Raw genomic sequence first — 24,375 nt, 5'->3', positions numbered from 1 at the left:
CAGATAAAGTGATCTGATACTTTGCCACATTTATGGCTTTAAAGTGGTACTATGACGAAAATCGCATCTCTCCTATCTAAGCCATTTTAAAACGTAAACAAGTGGTCTTTATGAGAAGAAAAATGATGTTTACTATTTTCAAATGTCTCTTTTCGTTCCTGAGATATTCAAGTTTTTAAAATATGCAAATTAGCCAAATGATGTTGTACACTCAACCAAATTTTGATCAAATATGATGAAGAAAGATATCTCAGCCAATTTGTATCAGAAATGTTTGATTCTTTGCAGTAAGACTCTACTAAATGTGCTCCATAATACGAGCTTGACAGTTTTGTTACCATGGCAACATACTGGGCTCCAGACCTCCCCAATAATAAAGGCTTTTCTGGCCACCTTTGGCGATCCATTTTGATATTTGCTAATGGTGTCTCATATGCACGATCCAGCAGGCATATAAATATGTTACCTCGAACTCCTGGCCTCGTTTAATGTTTTTCAAGCTGAAAATAACTAACATATTGAAATCAAGTGGGTGGGGACTGGAAAAGAGTGAGTTGCCATGGGAACAAAATTTTTTATAGCTGTAGGTGTGTTTCCTGTAGAACTATTAGCCTACCAAGTTTTAATGGATTCTACTGTAAATTGAACGAGATAGCTCTATTTATACACTTAATATAATATTGGGTTGAGTGCATGATGTCATCAGTCATCTCATTTGCATATTTTACACATTTTTCAAACTTAAATATCTCCGGAACTAATGCAGATATTTGAAAACGGTAAACGGCGTTTTTATTCTTTCATGGAACTCTATGCGATACACCTAAAAAATCAAGGGGTAAAAATTTGATCATAGTCCCACTTTAATTTTCAGCTAGATCAGACCTCTCACACTATTACAAGAGATGCATACCTGGCCAACAGTAGTTACCACTCAAATGTGAGTATAATTATCCCATAAGAAGTAGTAAGTATATGAAACTTGCACATGTTAATTTTTTTTCTTATTACAAGTTTTTAACTTGGTCTTGCTCTAGAAATGGGCGTGAGAGAGAGAGAAAATCGTGAGAACATGAATTGCAGGAAGTGTTTTCACAACGACCATGTAGTCCTTCCATTCAACAGCGAGCTTGTTGTGATGAACTGAAATGCAACTTTCTTATATTCAAATAAATAAGAAATAATGGACTCCTTTTAATGACAGTGTCAGAAATTAATGGTTGCCTACTCATCAAAGCAAGTCTGTATCCTGGTGGGCGTGAATAAACCATGGACCACTTGCCTGTTTGGCTTGTGCAATTTGATCTTGAGTCTTGATCGATAATTATTTATGCTACCTCACTTTCTTCATATGCCATTTGTATAGACTGTGTTCAATCCTTATGGCTTTAAACGAGGCTGGCATTGACCAAAAAGAATCCAACTGATCTGCTGGTGATAGGTACGAGTATCTTTGCTCTTACCGAGGGACAAAGGTGGTGGAAAGGTCCAGCGTTCATAGAAGGGAAGAAGAAGAATGTTTGAAGACCTTCTGACTTAAATCCACAACTGTGATTGCTTCCTATACAATTCATTTCCAGTCTCCTTATCCAAGACTGAGACCATTTGCGTACTCTTCAGAACCCTTTTAGCACTCAGAGGAAACCAATGGTGCTTCCGCGCAGGTTGCTGGGTGGCAAAATGCCCTAGAAACGGTGAAGAATTTACCCTTAACACAGCACGGTCAAACACGTCAGGATCATCTTTAGTGTTCACATTTTGCCACAGCCGGAAACGATGACAAGGTTGGTCATCTGGTTTCAACTTGATTTGCAAGTACATTTCCGTAATATTACACATTAAAGCCACAGGGTCAAACAGCGAGCAGGTCATTTTGGAGCTTAGGACCTTGCAGCAGAATTTCATTGAAAGAAACTTCCTCATACTTTGCAGAAGCATCAAATACAATTTGTGTCTTTGTAGTGGATTTGTCTGGCCTCAGAAATAGAAAGCGGGGCTGGTACGATACGAGACTTGATTCAGCTTCTGCTTTTCTGGTGACACCTTGCAGATATACCCTTTAGCTTGATATGTCCGAATCTGGATTTCTCTAGGCTCTTCGATGTTTCAGAATCGATCGTTCTGCTGAGACATTTACTAGTAACGTAAACTTAATTTGAATTCTGTCTGTTTGTAACTCGGCTCTCTCAATGCAGGTTCATCCCAGTGGGGTCAATCTAGCAATCTGCTCTTTGAGCCCTCCTTTAATATCTTTTAATGAATAGATCAAAGTAGCCTAATCTACTCCAATGAGCAGGTCGATGATGGGCCTCGACCCCTCTGAAGGGAGCTTTATACCCTTCAAGTGCTTTGTACAAGTTCTAATCCACAACCTGCATGTTGCCAGTGAATTGTTCAGTGGTTTAAGCAAATGCTAGTCTGTGTACCATGCATCTAAACTGTTTCTTTGTAAACTCTTCTGCTGAGGAGCCTAGCTTCCCCTGGGTATCATAAAGCACCTTCACAGTCAGTTCATGTCGTCTTCTTTCTTGTCTACATGTAAGTTCTGCAGCTGCATCATTGTTCTAATAGGATCTACTGCTACCTTCCTCCAGGAGGGCATTTACTTTCACTCTTTTACTTCGATCGGCTAGGTACAACACAGGAACAGTCTGCAGTGAGTCTCATTGTTGTAGTCATCATGTGCGTCCTCTCAGTGACTTCCTCTATTTCAACAGTTCCACCCGCAGATGCTCTGGACAAGTCTGATCTAATTGTAGAATCATTAAGAGGTCTTGTCATTAGCTCCCTCTCCATGAAACATTTGATAATGGTCTGGTTTGTTTAGTCCGCACACTCTTCTCCTAAAACACACTATAAGGAGATCAGGGAGACAACGAGAGTATTATTTGTTTTCTGTGGCTAGCTCCCTTCACATTACCATCACGTTTCCCATTGCACTCTCTGCACAGGTGACTTGACTTCTTTCTGGATGAGGGATCCTGAGTTACACAAGAATGTCCCTCTGTTGGGACATTCTTACATTCTCCTCTTTCTTAGAGGGTTCTTTGAGAACGTCGCTCATAGTCTCCGAGGCTGTGGCAAAAGACGTGGACTCTCTCTTAGATTTTTGTTTGTCGACAACAAATTTTAAGTACAACAACACCCACTACCAACCGATCTTTGATACTGCTATGGGCTCTCCTGTGTCAGCTGTCACGGCCAACTTGGTTATGGAAAACCTGGAACAACGAGCTTTGTCCACCTCTCTCGTCCAGCCTCGGTTTTGGAAACGATATGTCGATGACTTATGCGCCGTGGTTAAGTCTGGCCTTGTACAAACCCTGCAAGATAGCCGATAGCCGAGAGCAACTCTAGCTTCTTGAGTGCTCTCCAAACTCCAAGTACATCCATAACTAGATATACGCCCAGCTAAAAGCATGAATCAATTGTTTTATAACATGGCGACAACAAATTAGGCGCTAAAACATGTTTTATTTCTGATTGACTACAATTAGTTTTCACGATGCTCGGTGAAGGAAAACAAAGGTCATTAGGATCCTAACACCCCACAATCAGTTGAACAACAGTTGAACGAAAACGCTTAACCTTGTTATTAAAACTGTCAATGAAAAATTCGAATTAATTATAATAAAAATGTAGGCAAACAAATTCAAAAATGTTCAACGAAAATGTAGACAAACAAAGTCAAAATACTCAAGTTAAGTAAACATCTTAGCCAGGCTAAAGTCACAGGCTCGAAGTAGGGTTTGGATTATTCAGAATAATCTTTACATTTTGGAAACTTAACAAAAGGAACTTGTACTAAATTCGACGGAAATTTTGCAGCTAAATTGAAACTGCACACGTCATGTTATATACGCACGGTCGTTCGTATATAGAGGTTCGTTCATGATGGATCAGTAGGAATTAAGTAGGACTAGCGCGCGCGCTATGACATTTTATAATCGATTCCATTCCATGCAAAGATTGCGAGAAACACTACATCGGGGAGACCAAACGGAAATTCAATACACGGCTCAGAGAACACCAAAAAGCGGTCGAACAAAAACATCCTAAGAAATCCGCACTCGCCGGACATTGTTTACAATCTGGTCACGCTATCTCATGGGAATCGTCTACAATATTACGTACCAGCACAAGCTGGCGAAATCGACGCCTCTTAGAGGCTTGGGAAATTAACACGTGCGAAAGCCCACTCAAACACGACGACGGCATGTACCTGTTCCAAGAGTACAGAGCCTTGACTCTATTAGATAAGAACTTATTTCCATATATATTCGGTTTTTATTAGCTACTACGCGATCTTAAACAAACTTGTCACCACATTATATTTTTTTATTACCCCTGAAGAAGGCTTATGTTAATAGCCGAAACGTTAGGTTTTTAAACCAGTGTAACATTTTTGCATTTATCATGGAACCACCTGGTTACAAATCAGTTTTAAAAAGTTTAAAATATATTTGCTGGTCTTAATATTATGGGAGACCTTACCATCAAAATACCCATTCCTTTTCCCTGTTTTCTCTCAGGAGCTTTTTTTCCATACTTTTACAGTATGTAGCATTAATCTGCTGTTTTTGAAATTATAGACTGTCTGAAGCATGTTATAAATTACAGGTCAGGGAGGCTTACCGTCAGCTTATGTCTCAGCTGGTCAGCTTGTTAGGTGGGGAGCGCAGTTCGGCAGAGCAATCACTTATAGAAGTGTTTGAGTTTGAACAGAAACTTGCCCAGGTAGGATATGAAGACATGTTTCAACGATGTTGCAGTATTTTTGGTAAATACGACTTTAACTTTCATATGTAACTATTTTTATAGCTGAATACTTGCAAGTGTATAAAACATTCACGTATAGTTATTTATTCCAACTAATTATTGCTTAATGGAAAACTCTGTCCCATTTTTTCTGTCGAGAACCAGTCACTCTGAGTGCTTTAACCACTGCGCTTTGCTAATTACAGCTACGTTCCGGACAGATTGCTTCATCTGTTAAAGCAGAGGAACTAATCCATAAAGCTTCGGTCTTCTTGCTCTTGAGTCTAAGGCCTGTACTTTAATAAAGCTTTCCGAGACCCTCAAGGTTTCAGAGAAAGATTTTTCAAAACCTTCAAGCTTATTGACTTATTTTGATTTCATTCTTCCTTAATATTTGAGTTACTTCTTTTTTTTATTGTGATAATCTCAGCTGAAATAATAATAATAATAATAATAATAATAATAATAATACTAATAATAATAAAAACAAGAAGAGAGGGCAGCCCTTTCGAATCCCTTGTGGACAAAACAAAACTTGCCCAATCATGGTTCAAAATACAACTTTCCAAGTTACAGTAAAATGTTTTAAACTGGTGAATAATCAAAGGATTAAGATTGAAGAATATAAGAGTTAATGAATAGTGGGTCATTCTAGAGTGTTGAACGTCTTTTCAAGACACAAATTAGAAAGAGTACCATACCTTACCGTATCTTTTGGTCATAATTTAGAAGAGTTCGAACCTCCAGTTTCGTATGTAGTAAAGTTTAATAACTCCCTGTCTTTGTAACACTGAACGCTGGCCATTCTCAAACCATTGTCGGGGATGTAATGACGTTGACGTTTGTTGAGTTAAGTTTGTACTAGTTTGTACGCATGGAATGGAAAATCCGAAGAAATATTGAAGCCAACGGTACTTAAGGCTAGTCAACTGGTGGCCTCAGACCAGTGATTAACACCAAATGATTTAACACCGATGATTTTACCCATTTTTGACCACTGTGATGTAGCTTGGCACGGGTATGGAAAAGTTAACTCTGATGCCCTCGAGAGACTACAGCATAGTTTTTCCTTAATTAGATGATAAGATTTATGTGTAGATGCATACTTTTTTTATATATTTTTGGCCGTGTGACAATTTTCCTAGTGAATTTTTACCTTTTAGACCTTTTGTATTTTTACTTATTATATGGCTAGCTCCGTGAGCGGGCAAGATGAATCAAATCCTGCGCTGTGATTGGCTACCCGAGCGGGCAAGATGGAGCCATCTTGCCCGCTCGGGACTACCGGTCGTGTCCCGCAAGAAAAATTTCCTCGAAAGACATAATAAATCCTATATTGACCAAGCTTGTTCGGTCAAGATGGCCTGGATATTGACCTCGTTCTTTTTTTTGCGAGTTTTTCACACTTGGTCAATAACCCATATTTATGTACTCTAGTAACAGGACCTCCTTTGATACCAGTGTTTATTACACTGACGGGGTTATCCTGTATAAATATTATTATTATCATTATCATTACCATTACCATTACCATTACCATTATCATTAGCATTAGCATTAGCCTTATCATTATTATTATTATTGTTATTATTATTATTATTATTATTAAGAACAAAAGATCCGCTGTGAAGCAAAAGATAAGTAGTTTTGTTATCGGGATTCTAGCAGTTTGGAAGTTAATTTCGAATTTGAAGAGTAGTAGCTGACTTGAAGCAATGTTTACATGTTCATGAGGCTGAGCTGTTAAGTGTACAATATTTATTTATGTACAATACAAAGTGTACGATATTTGTATAAATCAGTCCCATCCCTTCCTCCTCCTCCCATCCCTAGTCTTGAAGCTTATTTTCACTTGGTGGATTCAGACTGATGAAGAGAACAAATTCTTTCCATGGCTGTTTTTAGTCCCATTATTGTTTGGGCAAAGATAATTCTTCAGTAGTTCGTATAGTGTGATCGTCCGGGTGAGAGTAGTTCTGAAAAGAACTGTTGTTGGTGACTGACGCTTCGACAACCTGAGCAGAAGTCATCTTCAGAGTCGAGTGAATAGTGTTTGTCAGTCACACTATACGAACTACTGATACTTCTGGGTTCAAACCATTTACTATGATTCTTCAGTCGTTGTGGAAACTTCATAAAGGGTGGGACGAGAAGATTCCTGAAGAAATCCCGGAAGAATGGTCTGTTTGGCAGAATGAACCGGAGACTTTAACTTTATTCTCAGTACCACGGTTATATTACGTCTTCATGGCTACCCCTACCTCCATTCGGGCGCATCTGCTTGGTGATGCAAGTGAGAGAGCAATCTGTCCTGTTATATAATTTGAGTCAAACCTAGTGTTGAGAGCACATTTATGGTTGTGAAAACCCACGTTACACCAGTGAAACCACTGAGTATTCCAAAATTGGAATTGCAAGCCAGTGAGATTTTTCCACCTACCGTGTGACACAACAGTTTTGCAGGTTCTAATTTTTGCGATTTTTCAGGGTTTTTTTTTCGAAGATCTGCAATAAAAGATTCTGTAAAAATAAAGTTTCCGAAAAAAAATTCTCGGCAAAAAATACTCTACTGGTAAAATTATACATGCGAGCCTCACATGTAGAATTTTGTTTAAACTCGAAAAAAGTAGGGTGTGTAACGGCACTTTTTTAGATTTTTGCAAATTTATTTCTTTCATCGCTGCGGAAAAACTGGTCTGATAGATTTCCCTAAAAAACGAGCTCCAGTTAAAGTAAAATATATGTTACTAGTCTGCGAAATTTCACCGAAGGAAACGCGAGAAAATTCACTGTCAGTTTTGCTTTTTGTGCTCATGCTGACCTCGTAAAACTTCGAAAAACACTAATGCTTATCTTTGAGCGCGCGCGGATTACTTGAGCTTTCATCCTCAGCGCGCGTGCAATCTTAAAACTATAGGGAGCTACCTTAAAAAGTCTCTTTAAATAAAAGAATGAAATTACCCATGGTACTATTCATGTCCACTACAGCCATAGCTACTAAAAAGTTTACAGAAAAGGATCGTCTGAAGATACATGCACTATCAGCCACATTACCCAGGGCGAGCTCGAGGAATAATAATTATCGTGATAGTGCGACTGATTACCGTCTAGTGTAACAAAAAAGCGAAAATGTTGTATTCCAAATAAACATTAATTTTTGAAAATCGCAAAAAATTGATACCCAACTCAAAAAAACAGGTTTTCACAATTGCCAGAACTAGTTCTTGCAAAATACAAAAAAATGTTGATTCGCAAAATTAAACTCCAGCTAAAATTTTGTGCCACACAGTATTTTTGTCACGACTCACTCACTCACTACCCATTGTGCCCACTGGCACGTAGGGCAGCAACAAAGTTCTTCCACTTCTGTCTGTCTTTGGCCAGCTGTTGGATCTTGTTCCAGCTCTGTTTTAAGCCTGTCGCACTGTCTCTACAGTGCGACGCCATGTGTTCTTAGGCCTGCCAGGCTTGCGCCTGCCTTCGGGAGTCCAGTGTAGTGCTGTCTTTGTGATGGATCCATTATCCTTTCGAATGACATGGCCAATCCACCTCCAGCGTCGTTGCATAATAATAGTACCCATGTCCTCCTGTTTGCACCACGAAAGCAGATCCTTGTTGGAAATGGTCTGAGGCCAGAAGATGCGAAGTATTTTTCGCAGACGTTTGGTGTGAAAGGGTTGACAGCTTTCCCAGATCCCTTTCTAACATTCGCCAACATCCTGACCCATGCAAAAGGGTAGACAGAACATAGCTCTGATAGATCTTGAGCTTGGCACGTGTACAGTACTGTGACGACCGCCACACATTGTTCAGCATCCTGAAGGTGTTTCTGGCTTTGTTTAGCCGGCTCTGGATGTCTAAGCCTGCACCACCATCTTGCCTGACGATGCTGCCCAAGTATTTAAACTGATCGGTCATTGGGAGGTCTTTTCCATTCACCTTGATGGGCTGAGGTTTAGAGATGTTAAGGGTCATGACCTCTGTTTTGGTGAGGCCGATGTTTAGTCCCACCTGGTGTGCATATTTACTTAAAAGGCTGGTCTTCTCTTGCATGTGGCTGCTGGTGTGAGAAAGCAGAGCTAAATCATCCGCAAAATCTAGATCCTCTAAGGTGGAGAAGAGGGTCCACTTGATGCCCCTGGGATGGTCTTCCGTAGTACGGCGCATCACCCAATCAATGGCTAAGTTGAATAGCTGTGCAGACATTACGCAACCCTGTCTGACACCCGTCTTTACCTCAAAACTGATATCACTGTTCTCTACGCTACAAGTGAAGGCTTCATAGAAGCTCTGTATAAGTTGGACAATCTTCTGGGGAACACCATAGGCTCGAAGTATGTGCCACAAGCTGTCTCTGTGTATACTGTCGAAAGCCTTTTGGATATCTACAAAGTTTATGTACAGTTGCCTCTGTCATTCGGTACATTGCTCAATGATGTTACGCAGTCTGAATAGCTGATCTATACAACCCTTACCCCTGCGGAATCCAGCCTGTTCTTGCCTGAGCTACTGATCTACTGCACTGGAGATTCGTTGGATGATAATCTTTGCCAGGATTTTACTTGGGGTGGATAGGAGGGTGACACCGCGCCAGTTATTGCAGTCGCTTAGAGGACCTTTTTTTGTGGATCTTTATGATGGTACCTTTGGTCCAGTCATCTGGCACTCTCTCCTGCTCCCATACTTCAGTAAACAGAGGCTGTAGAATCCTTGCTGAAAGTTCAGGGTCAGCCTTGAAAAGCTCCGCATTCAGGTTGTCTTGGCCTGGAGCTTTGTTGTCTTTTAAGGTTTTTATGGCTGCAATGATTTCCTGCTTGTTTGGAGGATCTGTGTTCACATCCAGGTCGGTCTCAGCCTCTTGAATGTCAGCTTCAACTGTGGGTGGGGGTCTGTTGAGGACATCCTTAAAGTGCTCTGCCCAACGAGCTTCCTGCTCTCTTTCGGTGGTAAGCAGTCTACCCCGTAAATCCTTAACAGGGGCTACCTTTCTTCCCCCATACTTGCCACATACCAGTTTTGTGATTTTGTAAACCTTTCCCTGCTCTCCTCTGTTAGCTGCATTCTCTGCCTGGCTAGCAAGTTCATCAATATATGCGCGTTTGTCGGCTCTTGCCATTTTCTTAACACTTCGGTCAGCATCTCTGTACTGGATCTTATAGCGTTCTAGCAACCTTTCTGATTTGGTGTCAAGTAGTTTCTTCTTTAGATTTCGTCTGCCCTCGATGGCTCTTAAGGTTGCTGACTTTATCCACTTCTTCTTCTTTACTGCTTTCTTAAAACCTAGACATGCCTTGCTGCTCTCTGTGGAAGTGAATGACACTTGTTTCCATATATTGTTGACTTCATCAGGTTCGGGCTCGACAGACAGAACCGCCAAGGACTGAAATCGATTTCTGAGTTGAGTGATGAAGGCATTCTTCACTGACGGCTCTTTCAAGTTGTCTGTGTTGAAGCGCTGGTTGCAAGATGGCTTTCGACCAGTGCTTCTTAGCTTCAGCTTAACATACGCCGTGACAAGATGATGGTCACTGCCAACATCAGCTCCTCTTCTCACCTTAACATCCAGAAGTGAGCGTGGCCATGTGCCATTAATCATCAAGTGATCAATCTGGGTCCGATCTCTACCGTTAGGAGAGCACCATGTACACTTGTGAATATCACGGTGAGGGAAGATTGTTCCTCCAATGACCAGGTTGTATGCTGCACACAGTTCTGCAAGACGTTCACCATTGTCATTCATAGTACCACAGCCTTCCTTTCCCATTGCTCTGTCATAGCTCGAATTATCACTTCCTACCTTTGCATTAAGGTCACCCATTATAACAAGCATGTCATGACTCGGTAGTTTCTCCAGTTCAGCTTGCAGTTGTGCATAGAAGCTGTCTTTCGTGGTGTCATCACTGTCGTTCGTTGGTGCATAACATTGGACAAGGGACAGGTTAACATGCTTCCCCTGCATTCTAGCTGTCATAAGTCTGCTGTTGATTGGTTTCCACTCTAAGAGGTACTTTTCCAATCCTTTCTTGAGTATGATGGCAACTCCCTCGTGGTGTTAGTTGTCATCCCTGCCGGCATACATCACAGTTTCTCCAGTTGATGTTTTCACTCTTCCAGAACCTGTCCACCTGCTCTCACTGACTCCTACAATATGCAAGCAATAGCGCCTCATTTCAGCTGTAACTTGAGCCAGTTTTCCCGTTTGATACAGGGTTCGTACATTCCAAAAACCTATTCTGGTCTTAGTCTTGGTGCCTAGGACTTTCATAATCCTGTCAGTGGCTTCCTTGCGGATTTCACCACTGCCATTCATCCGTGTCATTTGAGTTGACTCTGAAAGGCCACAGTTGTGGTTGTATCCTCTGCTGCTGTTTCCGTAACATAATGTTTTTTTTCCAGGACAGGGTTGTTGGCCCTGTGCCAAACCCCCAACCTGGAGGGCCAGGGGATCACTTTTTGTCAGGCCCCTACCCTTCGACCTGTCCGGCATGGGTGGCCCTACCAGGAGTACAAGACTCCAGCCGGCATAGCTCTCCGGGTTATTGGGACACGTAAACCACCCTACCACGATAAGGTAGTGATCCCATAAGGGTGGTTTGTCACGACAGTACACAGCATGAAAATCCAGATTTACGGAGACTTAAAGGTTGCGTAAATCTGCGTAAAGTTACGTTACAAGCCTTACGTCAACTTTACGGACGACGTAAAGGTATGTAAAGATAGCTTTATGCGAAAGTGGCGTAAAACCAGTGTAAACCTTGTGTATAGTTTCTGAGTCGACTTATAGTTTATTAACGCATGGTGTAAAGGGTACTTAAACTTGTTTCTTCAGCCCAAATCAAACATAAATGAGAAAATTCCTTAAGATGCAGAAGTTTAGCATATTGTTGTGAGTGCACAATGAATGACACATCCCCAAAACAGCCTAAACCTATTTTGAGTGTTAAAAGTTTGCAACAATTTTCATTCTGAGAAATATGGTCATAACTGGGATGTTAATATTGCTAAACATAAACGAATTTATTTATCATTCAGATTCTGTTTTCGTTTCCTTATACTTTTGTAGCAATGATCTCGCCAGAAGAATCAGAAGAGAACAGATTTGTGTTTTCGACGGTAAAACCGGCGGGGCTAGCTCTACGCAATGCTGTCTCCATTTCTTGTTTGAATTCTTCAGCGTCGTCTTTTCTCGTCCAGCATTCATTGTGTACATCATAATAAAGCTGACGATGTTTTCAGAATGCGGTCCTAGACAGATATTCATTGCAATGCCCGCACAAGAGTCTACTTTGCTTTCGCAAGCGATGCATATATGCTAGTTAGTTTCTGTTTAAAATCAGTCAGACTTGCTATCGGCCGGACTAACCGGCCGGGAAAGATACTGGGTCCCAGATTATCATGAGCCAATCGTATTTCTTTCATGCAAAAATAAGCCAATAGGAAAATGCGAATTTATTGGCGGGAACGTGGCGGCTCACTTTGTCGGTAAAGCTTTGTCGGCGTTGTTTATTTCCTGTCATCGCGTCCTTTAGTGTGTCATTTCTAGCTATAAACTGGGGACCTGCGAAGTTGGCGCAGCAGATTTCGCTTGATCAAAGCATTGAAAAATGGAAGACCATTATGTTCTTCTTCTTCAAAGAGTTATAGATGAAAATACACGCTTGCGAGAGGCAATACAAGCACGGGACAACGAACAGAAACGTGTACTTGAAGAACTGTCGGCAAAATTCGAGAGCAGCAGTACCAGTTCGCCGACAAGAACCGCTGGCAGGAAAAGAAAGAGAACGATTGCCGTTTCCCCGCAATGTCGTGTAAGTGTTTCATAGTTGTCATTTTGTAATTCACAGTAGTTATCGATCAAGCAAAACTGTTCAGTGTTGTTTGCGATCGGAGAGGTCCTGAGACGTCACAATGTTTGATGTGTTACATGATCTATCATCTGTACACGTGCACGTGGTTGTTTGCGGGTTTTAGTTTATTGCTTTCTGTTTCATCAGATCTGTTGCTAGCCTGGTTGCTCTTTTATAATCAGGTATTATTCCAGAAATTCTGTTGTCTCAACCGTGTTTTATACTATAATTACGTCGGGTAGGCGAAGTTAATAAAAAAAACTATTCTTACTCGTTTACTTTGAAGTACCGATCTGAGAAAACAGCGGCGAAGTGACCACGCAAGCGCGTGCATTTCCGCGCGCGAGGGCCGGAATGAGCCACAGAACAAGCGTCCAAATGGCACCGATTTAAAATTTCCGGGATTTTTTTTCTTTACGCGGGGACAAGGCGTAAATGGGACAGCTAACGTTTCACTTGTAAGACAGCCCAAAATAAATTATTCGGAGACTTTTTTTAACAGAAGAGTGGTCTTGGTAATAATAGTTAATTTTTAACTCGAAGTAGAGCATTTTGTAAAGTGAAACATAAAGTTTGTCTTTGTCGCAGCAGTGGTGGCTTTCGCCTTTTTTCCCAATCTTTCTGTACAAACGGACCTCTCCCTTTTTTCAATCATCAGTAATTAAATAATTACTGATTTCAATATTTTTATTTACAGCAAAACTTTAGAAAGATGGTGCCAGACCTGCATCAACTTCCCCTGGTGCCACACTTGCAAGACCTTCCACAGTTGTCAGACCTACAGAACCTTCCTCGGCTACCACACCTGCAGCAACTTCCCCTGGCATCAGACCAGCAACTACTTCCCCGAGCATCAGACCTGAAACAACTTCCCTCAGTAGCAGACCTGTAAGACCTTCCACTGGTACCAGACCTTCCAAACTTTTACCTGGGAACAGATCTGAAAAAACTTCCCCAGGCACCAGGATTACTGCTCCCTCCACCAGCACTTCATGTACAGCTGCAACACCTCTCAGCAGCCGGACTGTGACACCTTCACAGAGCACCAGGCCATATCTTTCTTCCAACAAAAAGAAGTCTAAAAAGAACACTTGCCGGAGGTCACCTGAATATTGACTAAAGTGATAAACATCGTTGTGCATAAACTTTTATCCTTTCTGTTTGTTCCAGTTAAGGTTTAGAAGCCATGCCATGGACAACAAAAAGTACATGTAGATGATTTGCAGTGATTATTTTGACGAATTTAAAATTTCTTTCTTCTCTTACAATTAATTGGTTGTACCTTTGTAACCGTACTTGTGGGAGTAAAATTAATCTATGTTGATTGATGATTATTTTATTTTCATACTCCTGAGAACACGACCAACTGATAACATTTTTGTTATGAGTATTCCGTAATTTTCAGTAACGGATGTATTGTGAATAAATGGAGTAATGAAACAGAGCTGACTATTTTGTTACAAATTTATTAATGGATTTGGGGTGAGCTCGCTGCATTTTAAGACGAACAAGCCCATGAAAACTCTCCCCTATCTTCATAAAATATTTGAGCTAACTCTTGATCAATTTTTTAGCTTCCTGCCCATCAATGGCAGGCTAAATTTGGGTTTGGGAGCGTGATACTGGTGAACTTTGTAACAAGAAAAATTAATGCTCTGTAAAGTAGCGTAAATTAACCTCTACAGTGCCTTTAGACTGTTGTTTAAAATCGACTTTACGACACATTTACACCAACTTTACGTCAAGGGTTAAGGTGTTCTTTTACGCAACTTTACGCCTTCCATTAAAGGTGGCGTAAAGCTCAACTTTACATCTCGTAAAGTTAGCGTAAAGTCGCGTATATCCGAACTTTACGTTACATTTACGTGGTCTTTATGCCAACGTAAATTTGTTTTTTCATGCTGTGACGTAGTGCTGTTATTGGTCAGATTTGTGGAGGGTCGAATCAACATCCTACTTTCACTACCAACAGACTTTCTGAAAATCTTTATGCTTCAGAACTGCATCAATGGCGTCATTGCCCTGGTAAACTCAGTCCTGCAGTCCATAAAGTGAAACCAGATGGAATTATTTCGAACTGCTACTGGTTAAATGGAGCAGAACTGCACTGTCAGAAGATCTGTGGTAAGATATTCCGATATCAAAGTTCACTCCTACTTCTGATGTGACTTGTGAAATACCAGCTGAAACCACCATGTCAGCTGTGTTGATTGGAAAAGTAACCGTCAGTTCATAAACGTTTCTCATTACTCATCTTTTGTTAATGTTTTGTTGAACGGATTAGTTCTTATGTGCAGCGGTTCATTCGGAATTGCAGAGGAAGATATATAGATTGGCCAATTGGATGTTTAAGAAAATTAAGGAAGATCAAGTCTATTCAAAGAGAAGCATTTCCAGCCAACCTCTTCAATTCAACTGCTGGTTAACCTGTTGGAACGAAAAGTCGTTTGAAGACTTTAACATCTTTCTTGGTTGAAAGAGACATTCTTCGGGCTGGTGAAAGAATTGACTGTGCCAGAATTTGTCTTGTCAAGCATCCGGTGATTATTCGTTAAGATCATCAGCTGTGTCTCTAACGTAGTCTAAACGAGATCGTAGAATGATAACACAACGGTTTTAATAAAGCTCATAAAAGCCCGCCATTACTAGCCGTAATACAACAACTACATCCGGGATACACCTCATTCTACTGCGCAAGCCCGAAGGGCCTATGACATCATAACATCGTTACATCTCCCTTCTTGAACAAACAAAACAAAGAAATGAAGGGACGGTAAGGTAGGCAATAGACGGATGGACAAGTGATTAAACAAAACAAATCTAACAGTGTTCACTGTTCAGAACTGTTCGAAAAACCTTTACAATGGATTCCTAGGTGGTGAAATCCTTGAGGTAAGCAGGTCTCCTAACAATCCTGCCACTTCTAGTAGAGACATGGGCGGGAATAGTTTGCGAAGCTGACTGTAAATCTGGCTGCGAAACATCTGGTAACTGCAACGCTGAAGGTTCAGGGGGCACCTGGAGTGTCTCCTCAGTAGGTTTCCTGGCGGGGAGTAGAGTTTGAGCATTGACCTTCGATTCCCCTATGTCTTCGTCTGGCATCGCTTGAAAGTCCTCAGGAACTTTGTAAAGATGTGAACGGTTTCGGCGGTAGAGCCTACCATCCGCTGTGCGGACTTGATAGGAGCGTGCAGCTTCCCGACTACTCACTTGCGCTTTAAACCATTTTGAATGACCTGGTAACGGTCGGACACGCACCACATCGCCATCTTTTAACGGTTGCAGCTCTTTAGAACCTCTGTTGAAGGAGAGTGCTTGCTTCTTTTGCTTCTGTTGCAAATTCAGGTGTACATCGGGAATGCCTTTTGGCTGAAGGAGGTGGCTAGCTATGGGTAGTGCGGTACGGGTTCTACGCGAGAAGAGACGCTGTGCAGGGGTGCTGTCCATTCCTTCTGATGGTGTATTCCGGAAGTCCAGTAGAGGCAAGTGTGGGTCATGGCTTGCATCAGCAGCTTTTAACAAGATATTCTTTGCTGTTTTGACACTGTTCTCAGCTCTCTGTTCTCTATTGTTGGATTGAGGAGCCGTGGAGACGTTTTAACGTGTTCAAACTGGTACTCGGCTGCAAACTTCTGAAACTCAGCACAGTCGAACTGTGAGCCGTTGTTTGTGGTTAGTCGGTCTGGAATACTATATCTTGGCAGATGAGGTTTCAGCTTGTTAATAACCGCTCTGGCTGTCGTAGACGTCAGTATATCCAACTCGAAGAAATTACAATAGCGGTCAGTTGTAATCAAGTACTGGGTGCCATTGAGCTCGAACAGGTCTGCTGAGATGCTCTGCCATGGTCGTGCAGGTATTTCGTGACATTTCAGAGGTTCTTTCTGCTGCTCTGGTTTGTAGCTGTTGCAAATGCTGCACCTTGAGATGAATTGTGTGATTTGCTTGTAGATGCCTGGCCAGTAGAAGGCTTCTTTGGCTCTCCTGAGGCACCCCTGAATGCCCAGGTGACTGGCATGTACTTTATCCATCATGCATTGCCTGAGGCTAGATGGTACCTCAATGCGCTCCTCCTTGAACACAACACCATCCTGTATTGACAACTCTTCTCTGAAGGAAAAATAGAACTGCAACTGGGAGGGTACGTCAGCCCTTCTCTCTAGCCAGCCTTGTGTAATAATAAAGGCTAATGCCTGGAGCTCTGCATCAACTTCAGTGGCACTTTTGGTTTCCTGCAAAGTTAGTTTCCGAGTGGGCACAAACTCTGTCATGTCTACATTCTCAGTCTCAACTTCTGTTGGTGATCCTGTGTCGGCAACATTCCATCCATACTTCCTGGGTGTCAACTATGTCTTGTTTAACTAGGGGAAGGTGAGCTCGACTAAGTGGATCAGCCATGTGCATCTCTGTACCCTTTCTGAGGGAAACGTCTAAGTCAAATTTATGTAGACGCAACAGCATTCCCAGTAATCGCTTTGGTGCACTCAATAGACTTCACTTCATAATAGACTCCAGGGGTTTGCGATCAGTGTCAATAAAGATCTTTCTGCCATAGACAGCCGTCAAATCGCTCAACTCCAAAGACAATTGCTAATAGTTCCTTTTCTGTCTGAGCGTAGTTAGTCTCAGTAGGCGTCAGAGCCCTGGAGGCATACGCCACAGGGCGACCATCCTACATCAAGCACGCCTCAAGACCATTCATAGAGGCGTCGCACTGGAGTACGGTCTTCTTTTGGGGGTCGAAGAACTTGAGCACGAGTGCCTGGGTTGAACCCTGCCTCACTTGATCTAGACACTGGCCATGAACTTCTTTGTCACAGACAAGCTCATTGTCCTTCTTGACAAGCTCTCTCAGTGGTTTGGCCAAATCTGCTAAGTTGGAAGCAGACTTCTGCACGTAATTTATCATGCCTAGTACTCTCTGGACACCTTCCTTGTCCGTGGGAGGCGGCATTTCATTGATAGCTTTCAGCTTGTTTGGATCAGCCCGGAGACCCTCCTACGATATGATGTGGCCCATGGAGCTGACTTGCTTCTGTCTAAACGGTATCTTCTCTGAGTTAAGCTTGATGCCCTTCTGCCGACAACTGTTGAACACTTCTCGCAGGTTTCGGTCATGATCTTTGAGTGCTTCCTCATCGGTGTCTCCTGCTCCGAACACCAGGATGTCGTCTGCTACAGCCTTCTGCCCTGGTAGGCCTTCAAGCGCAATATCAATCCTCCTCTGAAACTCCTCTAGAGCTGGGGATACACTAAACGGCAAGCGAAGCCACCGAAAGCATCCTCAGGGTGTTCCAAAGGTAGTAGCAAAGCTGATTGGCTCATCCAGCTGTATGTGCCGGAACCCATTTTTCGCATCTAATACCGTGAACACACGGGCCTTTGATAACAGAGGCAGCACATCATCCATTGTAGGTAAGGGGTAATGATTTCTGTTTAAAACTTCATTCAATGGTTTTGGGTCAATACACAGTATAACTTTGCCTTTTTTCTTTTTTGTGACCACAAGTGCTGAAATCCAGTTCGTAGATGTATCGACCTTTCGAAGCACTCCAATGTTTGACAATCTGTCCAGTTCTTGTTTTAGAGGCTCTCTGAGGGCAATGGGTTCTTTCCGTGTAGGTAGTTGGACTGGCTGAACATTCTTGTCTATCTCCAGGTGGAATAGCCCTTCTAGTTTGCCTTCTCCAGTGAACACATCGGTGTACTGCGAAATGTAGTCTTCCACCTTGGGACCTTTCTCCTCCACACCGCTTGATTCCACAGAAAGGATATTCTGGCTGTTGACTGTTAGCAGCTGAAGGTGTTCGCTGGTCCTCAAGCAAAAATGGATTTACAATCACCACAAACAAGATGAAACTCAATGCTGTATTTCTTATTGCTCTTGGGGTAGACGACTTTTAATCGCTTCTTGCCCAAGGGTTTGACCTCTGACTGGTTGTACATTGCCAGGGTTAAGGGGGGTTCTTCCAATTCACTCAAGCCGTTTTGGCCAAACAGCTTTAACACTGTCTCATCAGTCATGATGTTTACTGTTGATCCACTGTCTAACTGAAACTTTTCCTGGTTTCCATTGACCAGTAGAATGGCAAAACTTTGATAGGGTGACGACTGGAGGCTAATGCATTAACCTGTTCTTTCACTTCAACATCGGCTACATATTCATACTCCTCATCTTCGGATTTGTAATCCACAGACAGCACTTTCTTCTTAGATTCTTTGCAACATACCGCAAAATGGTTTGGCTTGCCACAATTCTTGCAAGATGTTCCCCGTGCAGGGCAGTTCTTCTTAGTGAAAGGATGGTGCCTGAAACAAAACTTGCACTTGCGTTCTTGTGACTCGTTTTGGTTCTTCTCTGGAACCTTTGTATTCTTTTTGTCAGCTGTTTTTCTTTTGTCTTCCTTCACGAAACGGACATCCTCTTGACTCATCTCCTTTAACTGCCTTGCTGATGTCTGCGAAGATCTGCAGATGTCTATACATTGTCCTAAAGTGAGCTTGCTTGTCTGCAGGAGCTTCTAACGAGCAGAATTGTCATTGGTGCCCATCACCATTCTATCAAGAGTCTGTTAATGACCCATATTTACATGTCTTCGCTAATTGTCGTAATGCGGTAACATAAGCATCAACTGATTCATTTGACTCTTGGTGCCGATGGTTGAACACGTACCTTTCATAGGTCTCATTGCACTCCCTAATGCAGTATTGTTTCATCTTTTCTAAGATCACTTCTGGGTCTTTTCTTTGGTCTTCTTTCTCAAACTCCATAGCATCAATTACATTTAATGCATCAGAACCGATGCACGTAAGCAACGTGGCTGCCCGTCGTTCCTTATTTCTGCCCGGGTTTTCGGGGTCTTTTAGCTGAGCCGCGCTTTCGTAATTAGACCACGCCCGACAGAATCGTTGCCACTTGACAGGAAGATTTCCACCGCTTAAGTCCATCCTTTCTGGAAGCGGTATATTCACAGGAACAGTTATCATCGAGGGTTGTGTACCCGAAGCGCCACCGTCTTCTTCACTCGTGGCATAATGCATGTACAGAAGTATCGACGGAAGAGTTCACGGAAAATACTTCAAAAAAACTCACCAAGTTGGCTTTCGGCCAGGCCACGAGCGGCAGCACTATGTGTGTTTCACTTCTGACACCACGTAGCATTGTCTAAACGAGACCAAACGATGATAACACGACGGTTTTCATAAAGCTCATAAAAGCCCGCCATTACTAGCCGTAATACAACAACAACTACATCCGGGATATATCTCATTCTACTGCGCAAGCCCGAAGGGCCTATGACATCATAACATCGTTACAGTGTCATCTTGTGACCTGAAAGAGGAAGAAGCAAGACAAAAAGAGTCAAGCCACAAACCCCTTTGTTGGTAAGCCTCCTGAAAGATCTATGGAAGGTAACTTCACCTTTTCAAGTCTGGAGCAGATAGCTTAAAGTGTATTTGCCTGCTTTAATTGAAAGGAAAAGGTGGTATTTACCATTGTTTATCTCAGTGTTGGTGATTTGGCCACTGTCCTTAATGAGAAAACCCAAAGCGGAGATTGTTCCCGCACTTGGGTTACAATTAGGATCTTTCCTGAGAAAGATGACACAATCCGTGTTTGTTCAAGAAGCCAGTTGGGAAGCTAGCATTGTTGGTGGAGTGTCCAACACACACGTAATGGACATTGGCTATTGCTTTTTTCAGTTCTCACTAGAGGTTTTTCTTATTGAGTTTAGTTTGTACGTCTTGCATATCTCCAGAATTATTGTTATGTGACAATAAATCACTGATATAAACCTCTATTTAGTTTTTGTTGCCATGTTGGATGTAACGTTTTGGTTTTTGGTGGAAATTACCGTCTACGTTCTTTCGCGATCGTTTATCAATATTTTGGTGATTGCTTTTAATTAGTTTGAAGATTTTATTAGAGGATCAGAAATGTTGATCCAATATGTATTTTTTTGGAAAAAAAAATTCAGCTTGGAGGCCATCAGTTCCCGGGTTCTCTCCCATTTCCATGATTTTTTAAGGCTGCTGAGCAATGCACTTCTGTTTGACATCCTTCAATAGATTTACTTTTGTCTTCACTTAAACTGGTCTTTTATTCACTTGAAAGAAGTCTGTATCAGCTGGCAGAAAAGCTGTCTGAAGCTTAAACCAATACTGAAAGCCTTGCATTCACTAAGAATGTCTTAGTCTGATATTGTGAATTCAATTTTGTTGTTATTAAACCTTGTTTATAATGCCTTTTTTCTAGATTCCAAAAAAACATCTTTCCGGTTTTTTTTTTCAACGTCGTTGTGCTTATACTTGATAGGTAGGTTTATGTATAACAACCAAGCAAAGTGATAGAAAGTGAAGTCTTACAGAGAAAGCAGGAAGTGTTATGTAGAACTTAGATCTTAACTAGAATGTATGCTGCAGCTCAGTGGTTGCTGCGGGCCGCAGCTTGAGTGAGAATAATAAAATTGACTTTTTTTTACTACTGAATATTTACCCTCAATTTGCCAAAGGTATTGAATTTCACAGATTCAAAGCGAGTAAGGATAAGACATGGTTTGCCATTTTTACTTTGGTCAGGGTGGTGGACACACTGAATTTCCACGCTTCTCGCATCCACAATAGCTGTAAGCATAAAGGCATTCAGAGGCATTCATAAGCATTCAGAGTCTTCCTTCCTGTGTGGTGTTGAGGTCTCTTTTTTATGATCGTAAAATGTATGTTCTCTCGCTATGAATAGGCTCGTAAATAGGTATTTATTTTGTAGACCTCATTCACAACATCTTTTTTTGTAATTTCCTTGTGAGCACATCTTTTTACTGAGACTGACTTTTTTTTTCTCCCTTCAAGTTATCTGCAACTGCAGAAGAGAGAGCTGACAGAAGTAAATTGTACAAATTAATGAGTGTAAAAGAACTCCAAGGGCAAACAAAAGGACAGGTCAGTGCTGGAAAGAGTATATGAAAAGTGACACTTAAATCGATTTGACATGAACTAATATTCAGGAAATCTAAACTAGGAAAAGGAACGCAACTTTTGGTTGGTGTTGTCTTACCCCGTCTTTTCTTGTCTGATGATACAAGAGAGTGAGGTAAGGCCTATTGCAATCACAAGAGAAGGCATGGCCAGGCTACAGGAATGTACAGCATTAATTAACAGTACTTTTTCAAGTCCCATAGCATTTCACTGTTTTTTGCCGTATTGGTGTATTCAAAGGCTTTAGGAATTTTATGACACGCATGAAAACAACCATGTTGTAGTATATCCAGGCGTGATCAATCGATTGACCGATAATCGATATCAACTGAAGATTGATATTGATTGCCGATAGCATTTTAGGGTATAAGAATTGAATCGAAGAAGGAAAAAAGTTGTGAGTTCGATTGTTGTTGATTGCCGATAGTAATCGATAACAATTGATTCATCGATTGTTATCGATTGTTATTGATCGTTAACGGAAATTATTTTTGTCCTTTTACAAGTTACACTGATTAAAATGTTTGTCAAAATTTGTTTGTAATGGTTTTATTGAATCATTTTTTCATAGCCTGTATATCTTTTACAATCATCAACAAAATAATAACAGAAACAACAGAAACATTTTGCACTTTACATCTTTCTTTGCTAGTTTAAGGTGATTCCTCAGAAAAAAAGTTGCCGAACAATTTTTTTGAAACTTTCCTTGAATGTTCCCTACCAAGCACCGTTTCAAAACATACAATAATCAAAGGCTCCTGTGAGCCAGCTCATGGATGAATGTTTCTTTGTGCCTCAGTTTCAAAACGAGTCTTCATGTGAAACTGCATTTGATTTGCATGGAAATGAACCTGTAGGCGGACGTCATACTAATGGTTTTGCCCTTAGACTCGTTTTGACATAGAGGTAAAAGGCAACTCGGAAATGGCCTATTGGATGAATGTAGAAAAGGTAGTTGAATAAAAAGAGAAGAGAAATTGATCATTGTAGAGTTCTGCTTGGTACTGCAGTCAAAAACAGGAAAATAGACATCTTTTGGTCAAATGTGATGCACAGGTTCTGATGTCCACATATGGTTGCCTATTTTATGTATCTTATTAGTGCACGACCCCACAAGCTTGTTAGCTTTGACGTCTTTTATCGTGTATAAATAAAGGCTGTATGTATGTATGAAACCCTTTATGTAGCTGAATTCGTTCTTTGGTAAAATCATTTTATAATAAATAATTATTTATTACATATATTTTGAAATAGATTTCAACAGAGCACAACAACAAAAATTAAGATGAACACTGCTTTTAACAGGAATAGTTTCTTTCTTATTACGTCCACTGAAATACTGACTACCATAATGTAGCACATAAAAGCTAAGAGGAGACATTGTAGCCAACAGTAGATCCTTTACATGCAGGTTATACATTTTTTATTGAGTTATAAATAACATAATCTTTACAGCAGCAGGACACACATAGTAGAAATACAGCATGATAACAACCATTTTAAGAGTTAAATGAAAATTCAACAGGTAAAAGCTGGAACAGTTAGGATAGCTTATACTTCAAATAAACATTGGCAGACTTGCACTTAATTAATAGAGACAGATTAACACATTCTCTTCTTGTGTTCCCTAATGATGGGTTCTAGTAGTTTCATTTAATTGTAGTCCCAATATAAGGTACTGATGTTACTCTACATGTAAGAGCGGCTCAGATAATTCTGACAGAAGTCAACTCTGTAAAGTGATACAAAATGGCTCTCCATGTGCTTTGTCATATGACTATTTTTTTCGGAATCGAGCAGTTTCCGAACGAAAGAATCTAATTACTATTACTCAAAAGTGCTCTTATATGCATAGGTTTTAAAAGAAAAGGAGGCTTGTCTTAGCTTCCAGATGACACGGCATTCATTTCATTCCTCCTCCGGGGGACGTAAAGCATAAAAAAATTTTTTAAACGATTCCATCTATTCGTCTACAGCCCACGGTCGATAGACATCGTAGCTTTTAAGATTTCGTTGCAAGTATCGTCGCTTATAGAATTTCGTTGTCTATTTGTCGCAGCAAGAGTTTCTTAGCGTAATAACTTCCCATTTTTCAACCTATGAAGGAATCGGCAGGTATATTTTGCAGGTTGCACGTTGCAGGTTGAAATTTAATTCTAATAAACTGGAAAACCGCTGGCACTTAAAAGAAACGCGCAGGTGGTAGACTTACCGTGACTGTTACATGACGCAGTTTACAATCGATCCGTAAGGTGGCTTCCACCTAAGTGCTAAACCGGCCGAAGCGATGGGAGGAGAGTATGTTCCCCGGGGGGAACTGCCATGTATGGGCGATATAGGTATGTGCCGCTGTGAAGGGTATGGTTTTCAAGCAGTTTACTCTAGGATAGGGTATATAAATCAGAGCGTTTGGTCTAGAATAGGGTAACACTTTTCACAAAACTGACCAGTTGGTTGAAGATCTTATCTCGACTAAGGAAACTAGGAATTGCCACTCAAAAATATATGAAAAAATCAAATCGGCAAGTTTAAATTTACGCAATTCAACCTCAACAGTGTCGATAGCTGGGGGAATTTGAGTAGTTTACTCTAGTATAGGGTAGCAAAATTCAACTGACATTAGCTCTGGTATAGGCTAAGGGTTCCAGGGTCTCAGCTGCACATCCCCACCCAGAAATTCCCAAAGTACCCCCTATCCCCATTATTTAAGCCTGCAATGAATTATCGTTTTTGAAGAAACATCTGAAATATCATCTGAATTATCTGCTGAATTTGGTTTCTTCCCTGTCAGTAC

At 41.2% G+C, this 24,375-nt stretch overlaps 1 protein-coding gene and 1 pseudogene across 1 annotated transcript in view; one reads left to right on the top strand and one right to left on the bottom strand.

The window, feature by feature from the left end:
- Positions 1–24,375, top strand: part of LOC110043333 (endothelin-converting enzyme homolog) — a 246,397-nt gene that overhangs the window by 40,145 nt on the left and 181,877 nt on the right. Inside the window, exons 4-6 of the mRNA XM_089282468.1 lie at positions 875–940; positions 4,621–4,737; positions 21,456–21,545. Coding sequence (XP_089138594.1) covers positions 875–940; positions 4,621–4,737; positions 21,456–21,545 — 273 coding nt within the window. The remainder of the gene's footprint in view (positions 1–874; positions 941–4,620; positions 4,738–21,455; positions 21,546–24,375) is intronic.
- LOC149116714 (uncharacterized) lies at positions 9,355–10,588 on the bottom strand (annotated as a pseudogene).

This window comes from Orbicella faveolata, unplaced genomic scaffold (assembly GCF_042242905.1).
Source record: "Orbicella faveolata isolate gen_17 unplaced genomic scaffold, um_ofav_v1 contig_12, whole genome shotgun sequence".
Lineage (NCBI taxonomy): Eukaryota > Metazoa > Cnidaria > Anthozoa > Scleractinia > Merulinidae > Orbicella > Orbicella faveolata.
Note: the sequence above shows the minus strand (reverse complement) of the source record. Positions and strands in the feature narration are given on the sequence as shown.